Source organism: Bos grunniens, chromosome 23 (assembly GCF_055505025.1).
Source record: "Bos grunniens cultivar Pamir isolate PY7600 chromosome 23, Bosgru_T2T1.0, whole genome shotgun sequence".
In the NCBI taxonomy this organism is placed as follows: domain Eukaryota; kingdom Metazoa; phylum Chordata; class Mammalia; order Artiodactyla; family Bovidae; genus Bos; species Bos grunniens.
Window position 1 is genome coordinate 45136968 of NC_141187.1, and position 12242 is coordinate 45149209.

The 12242-nt window shown below is 46.1% G+C and overlaps 1 protein-coding gene across 20 annotated transcripts in view; it reads right to left on the reverse strand.

Moving 5' to 3' along the window:
* Positions 1 to 12242, reverse strand: part of PHACTR1 (phosphatase and actin regulator 1) — a 565894-nt gene that overhangs the window by 243130 nt on the left and 310522 nt on the right. For 4 of the 20 annotated variants that reach the window (XM_086370851.1, XM_086370846.1, XM_086370844.1 and 1 more), the window contains exon 1: positions 1912 to 4047. The exons of 13 other annotated variants lie outside the window; for them this stretch is intronic. In XM_086370851.1, coding sequence (XP_086226977.1) covers positions 1912 to 2188 — 277 coding nt within the window. In that variant the 5' untranslated portion in view covers positions 2189 to 4047. 3 more of the 20 variants (XM_086370848.1, XM_086370838.1, XM_086370855.1) reach the window with 2 other exon arrangements.

A 12242-nucleotide genomic window follows, 5' to 3' on the forward strand; every position in this document is an offset into this window, starting at 1 on the left:
GGAAGTATCCCATTTGGGAAGCAATTCCGTCAACAGAATGACTCATTTAATAAATATTTTAGCCTGCATCTCATGCTCTATTATAGTAGACAGTAAAAGACCAGCTTTAGATCATCTCACTAATCCATTTATATATCCCATAGGTGTCATCAGCTTATAGAGTAGCCAAAGGACCAAACGCATGTCAGTGTGTGGATATCCTCCCGCAGACCTCCCAGGAGTGCTGCCTCCTGTGCTGTGTGCCTGCCTTTCTCCAGCATGGTTTTCCTCCTACCGCCATCCAGCACAGCCTCTCTTGCAGTTTCATCAAAGAAAAGTATAATTACGTTAGCAGGACTCCTAATTTTGAAAAGACATTAGCCAAGCCAGTCACTTCATTACGCTGCACTTCAGAGGCCAGCAAGAAACCAGAGAAGGCCCTAAGTAATAAGTGTTCTTACAAAGGGAACAAGCGAACCCCGCTTGGGGTTGGTAGCAGAAATCTGCCTGCCCAAGCAGGTGTGTGCAGCACCAGGTGATGAGCTTCAGCCTGGCCAATAGCTAATGCTTTCCCTGCAAAACCCCACTGCCTGAAACTTTTTCCAGACCCTCCGGAGTCAGCTCTGTGAGCTGCTTCCAACTGCCTGGGAGATGCTGGACCGTTACACAGGCGCGCCCACAACTGCAGAGCTTTCTGCCCGTGCAGGGCTGTCCCTCCTGCTTGGCTCCTTCTGCCCAGAGTCGCTGAGGCCCGGTACCCTTTCACCGCCCCGCTCGGATCGGTTTGGGGGGGCGATCTTTAGCTCGAACAGGCTCACCTGGAGGAAGCCGCTGCCGTCCTTCCCCACCTCCCACATTCGGCCACTAGGCATCATTCCAGGAGGGAGCACCAGCGGCGCTCCAAAAACCACGGCCATGTTTTACTCCGAACGGACCTCATTCCACAACTCCACAAGTCTGCAGGGCGCAGGGCGCTGGGGCCGAGGCCAAACCACCTCTCGAGAGTCAACCCACCCGACGCCCACATCTGTAACGCTGCCCAGCAGAGCTCACATCCTCATAACGCAAGGGTGAGAGAACCCTAAGCCCAGAAAGCTGGGAGAGCAGGTGAAATCGTCTCTTGAAAGCTAATAATGTTGCCCCTGATGAACCCCCTAAAGCCCCACCTTCCCCCAGAGTTGCCCCTTTAACGGTTTCAAACCCCTCGTTTGGGGGGAGCGTTTCCATCAATGGTCTCAGCACGGATGCGGTCCAGGTTTGGCTCTGGGCAGCGCTCCGCAAAGTGCCGGGTGGGCGGGCGTCACGCCCGGTTAGAAGGCGGATGTCCCCGCAGTTCTCCGGGTAGAGCCGCCTGCGGCGCCCCCAAACTGGGACCGGCAGGGCCGCCTCCTCTCCTCCCGCGTTCGCCGCCGCCCCGACGCGCCCCGACACTCACCGTCCCGGGCGTCCTCCCCGCGACTGCAGTTGCTGCAAATGTGTTTGATCTCCTTGCCCAGTTGACAATGGATCGCAAAGGACACGTTGTTGTTGTTGTTGGGGGCGGGCTCCTTCAGGGGCTTCATCCTCAGCAAATAAAAAGCTTTCCTTTTGGGTCTCTGGGCGTTCGCGCCTGGCACCGCGCCCTCCCTGCAGCGCGGCGAGCGGAGCGCAAACCTCCCCGGCTCCGCGGCGCGCGTGGGCTCCGCCATCCGGTCCCCGGGCGCCCCGGGCCGGGCGCCGCTCCGGCCCCCGCGCGCTGCCCCTCGCGCCCCGCCGCCTGGCCAGCATGCCCCCGCCACGCCCCGCAACCCGCGTCTCAACAGCCGCTCGACCGCGGCAGGGCGGATCAGAAGAAGGCGCCGAGGGGGTCTTGACCTTGCCGACCTCCCCGCCCGAGCCAATCGGGATCCCGAGGCCGAAGGAGGGTTTCCAGAAAGCACTCCCCCGTCCCACCTGGGATGCTGCGCCCCCGCCTCCCTCGGGGCCTCACGCGCTCATCCTCGCCGGGCAGCCCCACCCCTCCGCGCGTCTCAGCACCAGCCACTGGAGCCTGCCGGGTTTTGCAGCTACCTTCACTCTCGAACTGCAGGGCAGAACGCCAACCTCCCCCGCCCCCCGTTTCCTCCAGCCTCTTGCTGCCTATTGAAAGCAAGATGGGCCACACCGAAGGCCGCTGTGTTGGGAGCCCTCGAGGTGCACGCGCCTCTCTGGGGCCAGAACACGTTACCATTCTCGGGCGGATCCGCCCCCACCAAGCCCTTGACTTTTCTCTGGAGTCGACAACCTGTTACAACGGAATTGATGTTTTCATGTTCAATACAAATTCCCCGACCTGAAGAGGGCCTTACACCCATGTCATTAAAACTTAAAGAGCGAAAAGGAACAGGAAAGGTTGCTTTTATCAATCCTCAGAAACAACAACTTGCAACTTTGGGATCCTAGCTAATTTGGGTGAAGATTCTCCAGCTGAGTTAACACAGTTAATAAGGCTCAGCAAGGCAAATGACATCAACTTGAGATCTCTAAAGAAAAGAACAGTATCTTCAAGAAGGCAAATCCATGGCTCAAGAATTGTAACAGCTACAAGTTTATCCAGCCTTTGTTTGATCTACCTGTTTGTTGTTGCTGTTTTTTAAATGACATTATATGGATACCATAATCCTGACTCCAGGTATCATGAATCCTACCTCACCTTTTGCAGAGCTAATGCTAAGAGAAGCCTCACAGCACAGTCACTTTGTGTGTTTATTTTAAAAAGAGCCTTTCGACCCCCAGCGGAGAGATCCTGGTTTAGTAGCTCAGTGAAGGGACCGGGAATCTGAACTTTTAACAAGCTCCCAGGTGATCTTGATACAAAGCCTAAGTGGGCAAATGTTTTTATAGCCAGGTGTGTCTGACTCCAAGCTTGTTTTTCCCTCCATGCCCCATTCCCTGTGAGCCCTTGTCCTCTTTTCTGGCCAGTGAAAACAGTATCAGCTAAATCGTTATCACCACCCATTGTTTCCAAGAACTTCTCCAAAGTGAATTTCATAATACCCTGTGTCTTGCACGCATGCTTAGTCACTTCGGTCGTGTCCGACTCTTGGCGACCCTATGGACTGTAACTCACCAGGCTCCTCTGTCCATGGGATTCTCCCGGCAAGAATACTGGAGTGGGCTGCCATGCCCTCCTCCAAGGGATCTTCCCCAGCCCAGGCAGGAATCGAACCCATGTGCTTCCTGTGGCTCCTGAACTGCAGGTGGGTTCTTTACCACTGGGCCACCAGGGAAGTCCTGCCCTGTTGTCTTACACCACCGCAAAAGACAGGTCACTGGGCAAATTCTCGACACATACAGCTCACCTCATGGGGAATAGGGTCCACCACCCACTGGGGATATTAAATTACTGTGTTATAAATATGCTTCTGATCACACCAGTTCTCCCACTCATTTATACTACTTCTCACATGCAAAGCATTCTGTCCAAGTCAGCATATTCCGAGCCTCATTTGCATTCTGTACTTAGGAGCACCAGGTGTCCAGCTGCCATGGTCTGCTCTAGAAGGAGATCTCAGGGAATCCTTAGTTGGAGTTCTGTTCTCTTTAATTATATCACAACCCAGTCTTCCCTAGTGCCCACTGAGGCTTTCAGGGACCCCTCCCTTCTCACCTGGATTACCAGTCAAGTCAGCTACAGGTAAATCTTAGTTTCTTTTCCTGTCATATTCACATCACGTGGTCCCTGGCTGACTAATAGCCTTATCTTGCTGCTGCTGCTAAGTCACTTCAGTCGTGTCCGACTCTGTGCAACCCATAGACGGCAGCCCAACAGGCCCCGCCATCCCTGGGATTCTCCAGGCAAGAATACTGGAATGGGTTGCCATTTCCTTCTCCAGTGCATGAAAGTGAAAAGTCAAAGTGAAGTTGCTCAGTTGTGTCCAACTCTTAGCGACCTTATGAACTGCAGCCTACCAGGCTCCTCTGTCCATGGGATTTTCCAGGCAAGAGTACTGGAGTGGGGTGCCATTGCCTTCTCCGAGGTGGCCAAAGGCTTTTCAGGTGGCTCAAAGACTGAAGACTGAAAGCGTTAGTTGCTCAGTCATGCCTGACTCTTTGCAACTCCATGGACTGTAGCCTACCAGGCTCCTCTGTCCATGGGATTTTCCAGACAAAGATACTGGAGGGGGTTGCCATTTCCTTCTCCAGGGGATCTTCCCAACCCAAGGATTGAACCCAGGTCTCCTGCACTGCAGGCAGATTCTTTACCAACTGAGCTCCAAGGGAAGCCCTTCCCAGGTGGCGCTAGTGGTAAAAAAAAAAATGCAGGAGACATAAGAGACATGGGTTTTATCCCTGGGTTGGGAAGATCCCCTGGAGGAGAGCATGGCAACTCCCTCCAGTATTCTTGCCTGGAGAATCCCACAGACAGAGGAGCCTGGCAGGCTACGGTCCATGAGGCTGCAAAGAGTCGGACACGACTGACGTGACTAAATATGCACAGATGTGGCCAAGGAGCCATTTGCTCTGCTGGAGGGGTGTATGAAGGAATTTATTGCATTGTGTTATGGGTCAATATTTGTTATTCCCTTTTTCAAATACTAGATCCCTCTCCCAAACTGTGTCACCTCTTTAAGTATCTTCTGAGCAAAAAACACAGCTTTTTAAAAAAATAAATTTTAAAAATTCCAAGCCTTTTCCACCTTACTCTCTGCCCACAGATCAGAATAACAGAGCTGCACAAACTCTGCATGGTCTTATTAAAACAGTGAAGCCCATAGCAATCTTTTATTTGCCCACTGAATATGAAACAGACCCAAGAGCTCAAGTGTCTCTGTCTTAATTGACCAAGTTATCAGTACATTGTAGTAGAGAGAATACTGACATGACCGCCGGCTTGTCTCAGGGTGCTGCCCTGCAGCTGTGGGGGCTCTTTATTCAGGTTTAGCGTGTAGAGGCCTAAGGGGAGCCTCAGAGAGCTATTCCCTTGTTCAGTGGTTCCTTTTCCTAAACAGTCTACCCTGAGTTTGAGCTTCTAACTATGCTGGCCAATAATGGTATCAACTAGCTGCACATGGCTATTTACACTTGAATAAATGGAATGAGATTAATTTTGGTGCCTCGGTTGCACTAGCCACACTTCAAGTGCCCAACAGTCACATGCGCACGGTGGCTACCGTATGAGACGACAGTGGTAGAACACTTTCATCTGTGCTGAAAGTTCCATCAGACCTTACTCTTCTCAGCAGGGGCTTTTCAGATGGCTCAGTGGGTAAAGAATCCGCCTGTGATGCAGGGGAGATGTAGGAAACGCGGGTTCGATACCTGGGTGGGGAAGGTCCCCTGGAGGAGGGCATGGCAACCCACTCGAGTATTCCTGCAGAGAATCCCATGGACAGAGGAGCCTGGTGAGCTACATACAGTCCATGGGGTTGCAAAGAGTTGGACAGGACTGAAGAGACTGAGCACACACTGCTCTTAGAAGATGTATGAATGTTTGCGTCTCAGGCTGAATTTGGAAGCTGAGACGCACAGTCATTTATTGTTATAAGGGAAGGTGGGTAGAGAGGGGACTGGGATGGAATACACCTCGGTGCTGGCTGGAAGAAGATGCTGAGTGTGATGTCTGCTGGCACCCCCTTTCCTCTGGCCCCTGGCAGACAGCAGAACAGGTGTGCACACCCATCTGGCACTTTTCTAGATCCTGCTCTGTGCCCTGAATGCCACCTCCATGAAGCCGCCTTCTGACACCCATTACTCTAATACCCTACAGCTCTTGATGCCAGGACACGTCTTATACAGAGTCTGTGTTTGCCTCATCACATAAGATGAACCTGTGTTTCATTATGATCCTTGTAATTATGGCTCAGCTCTATTGCTGCCTTTGATAATCATCTCCCTGCATTGTCAATGAGAGAAAATGATCATGCTACAGCATTCTTGGAAAAATAGATAGTATTGTGGGATTTTATTTTCTTACCCACTTTTAAGAGGAAGGAGAGGACCACTGAAGGGAAAGATAGTCCAGAGCATTTCTATCACTTACATCAGGGTATCTCAACACAGAGCCAGTGCAGCTTGAGTGAGATGTTCACCCAGATGATCTAAATGGGAAAGAAGAAATGCAGCCTGTCATGCTGTACCCCAGAATCTGCATTTGAACAGGACTGCCAGTGATTTGGGGGCACTTTAATGTTTGAGGAGCAGCAGCCTGGGAAGAGTATTAACTGCCTACCAGTGGAAAACACTCTGGTTCTGAAGAGAGCACCAGACAGGACCCTTTACCTTGCAGGGCTTAGAAGAGAAAGAAAAGTGAAAGTGAAGTCGCTCAGTCCTGTCCGACTCTTTGCGATCCCATGGACTGTAGCCCACCAGGCTCCTCTGTCCATGGGATTCTCCAGGGAAGAATACTGGAGTGTGTTGCCATTCCCCTCTCCAGGGATCTTCCTGACACCAGAGATCGAACCTGGATCTCCTGCATTGCAGGCAGATTCTTTACTGTCTGAGCCACCTGGGAAGCCCTAAGAGAAGAGAGGATGCTCTCAAAACACAGGCAGCTGAAAACACCTGTGTAGGCTTGTAATTCGGAGTAGCCATAGAGAAATATGCATTTGCTCTCTGAGTGGGAGGCGTGTGTAAAGGGAGTTCTGCAGTGATGAACGCGGCAGAGATGAACCTGACGGGAGAGAATTTCCCTGGGAAAGCTCATCTGCAGCTGCTGGGGGCAGAGAGGGGTGGGAGAGGTTGTGGCATTGAGGAGAAAACAAGCTCATAGGCTAGAAGGAGTTCACGGTCAGCATGGGCATGGTTATCAGGCTGGTGGGAGAGTTACACCCAGCAAGGCAGGGCCTGAAGACTGAGCTTTCCAGGAGACGTCACCAGAATGATGATATGACGCAACTGCAGACATTGAAATTCCATGGCATCGCTTGGAACTGAGATTTTGTTCCGCTTTCTGCTTGTCTGTGCTCCATCCTACTTTGAACACTTAACAGCTCTTAGGCTCAAAGGAAGTCAGAATCAAAGTTAAGGGTAGAAATTTGGAAATGCTCATATAGTGCTTTACCTCTTATAAAAAAGAGAATCAAAATAGAAAACAGTAACGTTGATACAAAGCAAAGTGGCAGAATCATTCAGAGATGTACTTAGAAAAATAGTACTACACATATTTGATGTAAGAAAAGATTAAAAATTTTTTTCTTCCTCAATTTTTTTTCTTTGGTTTAAACTCAACCTATTTGTTAAATTTTCTTCCTTTCTTGTTCCTATCTTCCCTATAGTGGGTTGAATGGTGGATCCCAGAAGATATGTCCATGTCAAGTTCCTGGAACCGTGAATTGATGTTATTTAGAAAAAAGGTTCTTTGCAGATGTCATTAAGTTAAGGATCTCATGCTAAGGATATCTTTTTGAATTACCTGGGTGAATCCTAAGTCCAATGGCAAGTGTCCTTATAAAAGACACACAGAGGAGAGACAGAACTCTTTTCCCAAACAGCAACAGGACAAATGTCTGTTGTATGCCACTAACTTTCTGACAATTTATTACAGCGGCCCTAGAAATCTAATACACTCCCTAATTGTTCACTCACATGTAAGAAGAACCTCTATTATTTTTCTCACAGAACGGCATCTATTTTTTCTAAGTTTGATCTAAATGTGTACTATGTTAAAGCCAGAATTGTAGGCTAATCTACAAAGTACACATTTAAGGACAGCGTTAGAAATTCCTTCCAAATGGTTCACGAACCCAGAACCACGCGGCACTACTTCCGTGCTTGCGTGTGTGTTGTTTTTGCTCTTGTGTTTTGTTTTCATTTTGGCAGATGCTGGAATGGAAGCATGAAATGGAATGTGTCATTTCAGAGAGGGATACAGCTTCCAGGCTTTCTTATATTTAGCATGAAGCATTTATATTCTGAGCAAGAAGACGTGATCAGAGCTTGCTGTGGGATGCTGTGGAAATTCTTTAGGCAATTCAGTCATGTATCAGCAGAGCTCACATGCAGCTCTTGTGCGCTGGCACAGCTGTATGGATTGTTTATGGCTGGCATCTGTTCTAATAGGCCTTTCTGACTCTTGCAACTCTAGTTATTAAATATTTTGAATGTCATTCCTGCAGATAAAGGTTAGAAACCAGCTGTACAATTGGCAAGCCTTGATTCTCCTCGTAGAAAGGCTTTCTACCACATGTTTTCCTTCAAAATGTGTTTTAGAACCCATAGCAAAAGTTATTTTGCCCCAAGCTTTTATCTTATTATTTCTTAATCCAACCTGACAGGTTTTTGGTAGAAGAGCCAGGGAGTGGTCATTGGACAGTAGGTTTGAAGAAACAATTTCACAGCTGTTTTTAGAACTAACATTCTTAAAAATATAGTTGAGACATCTGAATGATGTGAGCAGTTTTTTGGTGTGTTTTTTGTTTTAATTTTAGCTAAGAATTTGCCTTTTTCTTCCTCCTAAAACTTTGACTAGAAAGCAATTTTACTTTTAGGGTTGCAATAATTATGCTTACTAAGGGTTTGTTCTGTGCAAATTGTAAAAACACTTGGCAGATAACAATGTGATGGGAAGGGGTGATTGGAAGCAGTTACACAAAACAGGTAGAGAAATAGGTGACTGAGGGGAAACCATCTGAGCAAATTCCTGTAGCTTCTTGATAGCACTGTTGTTCTGGAATGTTTCTTTTCCTTCGTTACTATGAATGGGAAGAGGACTGGAGTGCTCCAGTTCCTTCGCCCAAATAACAGAATCTTCTCCATAACAGGCCGTGCTTTGTGGCCCGTGTATATAATTTTTGTGACTGTGATTAAAGACGGCAGGAAGTTTTCTGCAAAGTCTTGTCTGTGTCAAGCATCTTTAAAATCTCTATTGCCAATGGTCAAGGAAGGCTCTTAGTATAAATTTCAAAATCTGGGATCGAATATTCCTGCTTATATCCACGGTAAAAGAGAGGATAGATTTGGTAGAGGTTGTGGGTCATTAAAGATTAGTAAATGAGAGGTCTCTTGTTCCAAACTATTTAGTTTCTTTACATTTCGCCTCAAATGACAAATCCTATTTAAATTGAGGTTTATAGCCTTATACACATATCCTTTGGAGAAGGAAATGGCAACCCACTCCAGTATTCTTGCTTGGAAAATCCCATGGACAGAGGAGCCTGGTAGGCTATAGTCCATGGGGTCGCAAAGAGTCAGACACGACTGAGCAACTTCACTTTCATGTCACACATATCCTTATGATTTCCTTTCTGAACCAGGTGGATCCTGGCAGATTTAGATATTTCTGGATATTTATTTTATAGTAATAAAAGCCCTAGAGAATAAAGACATTATAAATATAACATGGGTGTGTTTATATTTCAATGAAATAAAGTCCAGCAATAAAGAAATGACTGCCTAAATTATAGTAGGCATATAGCACAATGCCACTAAAGTAATGAGTTATATTTAAACAAGTTGACTTGGAAGGATTTCCACGATGCACTGTTAGTAAGAAAATTAACATTCAGAGAACTGACCATAATACTGTCTCATTTTTGTAAAACAGATATTGTACGCGTTAATATTGTTCTCCAAATATTTCTGATCTCCTATCTTCAGGTACGTGGTAGAGCTGCAGTCTGTACGTCTAGATCCCCTGGAGGTGGGTGGAACCAGGTGACCAACTCTGATCTATGTGTGATAAAACTGAAGTTCAAGGTGATGGCTGCTGCTTCCCTTTGGGTTCTGGAGTGAGCCAAACCCACCTGCTGACACACCAGGCTCATGTAGTTCGTGAAATGAACTTGTGTTGGTTTAAGCCACCGGAATCTTGGGGTTGTTTTTTATTTTTACTGAAGATTAATCTAGCCTATCAAGACTAATACATCAATGACAAATGTGTGTGTAGCTGTGTGGGGATGCATTTGTATATTATAGATCACCTTATTTAATCATCACAGCAACTCCATAAGATGGAACTATTATTTCCATTTTATGCTTCAGGAAACAGAAGCACAATACAATTAAGTAAATTCCCCGGGTTACGCAATTAGCATTCTGCCAAGTAGAAATCAGATCCAAAGTATGTTTAATGGCCAAGCGCACCTCTCCTCCTCCAACCATCCCACTGACATGCAGAGAACTGCTAGGCAGTTTTTCTTCAGAGGACCCTCAATACTATTTTAGGACAGAAGCATATGGCATCATGAAATCCAACCAAGAAAGGTTATGAGACTGTGGGCACAGGACACAGAAACCTTGCCTGCCGTGCAGAGCTTAGCTGCTGGTGGTAAAGAGAACAGGGGTAAAAATAGGATGCACAGAATCTTATCTATCATTTCTACTGGCACATTCGTGCCCTTTCAATCTTGAAAACAGACGGCAGCTGATACTCACTGTTATCCTTTTAGGGCAGGATGGTATTAACAGTGTAGTGAGCCCCTCCGGGCTGTTTAACAAAAGCTCACGATCAGCTTAATGATAATTGGCCATTAGGACAGAATCACAGTTGTGTTTGTACAGAGCAGATGCAGGAACAAGGTACCAGGATAACATACCACTGGCAAGAAATGCAGGTTGGCCCTTTATCCAAGTGGGAGAGCTTCAGTGATACGTGAAACATCACTGAGTGTGTGGCGGTAGCTGTGAGTAGCCAGTGATGGGGAGCTTGGAAGTGGGTATCACGGGTGTATAACTGTGTGACATGCAAATTACTTCTCCCACGGAAAAGAAGATGGTCTAATTCACTGAGGGAAGCATTACAATACGCACTAAGATTAGTGAAGTGAATGATCAAAGGGATATCTTTGCTTCTAACAAGCCAGCTTGTACTCATCTTCCCAGTGCGCCAGTATCATGTTATCTCAGGAGTTCCAAAACAGTTTTGTTGTTTTTTTTTTTTTTTTAGTAGTAGAGAAGCCTGCTGAAGAGGAATTCTATTTATTTCTATACATTTTATATCAATAGAGCTTTTTCTTTTGTGATGCATATTTTATCCATACAAATTATTGTATAATAACAACAGTTTGTTGCCATCTTACATGTAAGAGGGAATTTATTTACAGGAATGGAAGGGGAAATTAAAAAACTAAGAAGAGTCTAAAGAAAGGATCATATTACAGTGTGCTATTGGGAATTACTGGAGGAGGGCTTGGCAACCCATGCCAGCATTCTTGCCTGGAGAATCCCTGCGGACAGAGGAGCCTGGTGGGCTACAGTCCATAGGGTTGCAAAAAGTGGGACATGATTAAGTGACTAAGCTCAGCAGAGCACAGCATTGGGACTTAAGAATAGAATAGATGCACAGTATATATAGATAAAGATATGCTTTAAAACCCATTCACTCAGTGTCACAATGATTATTTTGCCAGGGAAGACAGTCCATTGCAGGCAGGGAGGCAGAGAGGGACATATCACTTGGTGAACTTCCAGTGTGTTTAAGAAACTCTGCTGGGCTTTTTACTGATGGGTATATTAAATGTTTATATATATGCATTTATTTGTAGAAACCCCAGTATTCTTGGCTGGAAAATTCCATGGACAGAGGAACCTGGTGGGCTGTACAGTCCATGGGGTCGCCAAGAGTTCGACACGACTGAGCAACTGAGCACACAAATATATTAAATACTATCTATGAAAATTATAGGTCACATAAATTATATATATGTATTTTTAACTAAAAAGTTAGCATTGAGTCCTGACAATAATTCTAAAAGTTGAAGTGTTCTGACCACCACCTGACAAGAAGGCAGAGAGAGAAAGAAGTGGCCCAAAGCTGTCGGATGTGGACTAGGAAGAGTCCAGACCTGAAACGAAGGCAGATCTCCCCATTCAGAGACCAGTCATGCACCGCGACTTCATGCTACTGTCCAGAAATTTGCACACAGGAGAGAGGCTATATTGAAGGTAAAAATATCTTTCCAAGCCAACCTTGGAAGAAATTCCTGGAGGACTGCTTAAAGGATGAAGGGCAAACCTGTAACATTTACTAGGATCTACCGATTTACAAAGGAAGTAAATCTATCTTTCCATTTTATGGATTAAAAAAGAATTGCTGAAATGAACATTCTTTCAATATGTAAGTAATTTATTTTTAAGACCATGTAAAAATCATGCCTTTTTTTCCCCTTGAAACTCCACAGGTGAAAAAAACAGAATTAAACATACCTTGACAAAAATGATCAGTGTTAAGCAAGCATGTGAGTTATGATCAAAAAAATCAAGGAGATATTCAGAATCTATGAATATTAAGTCAGTATATTTTTATATTTTACTAAACCTAATGAATAGAAATTATTTTAAATGAATTTTGCAAAAATTTTAAGTAC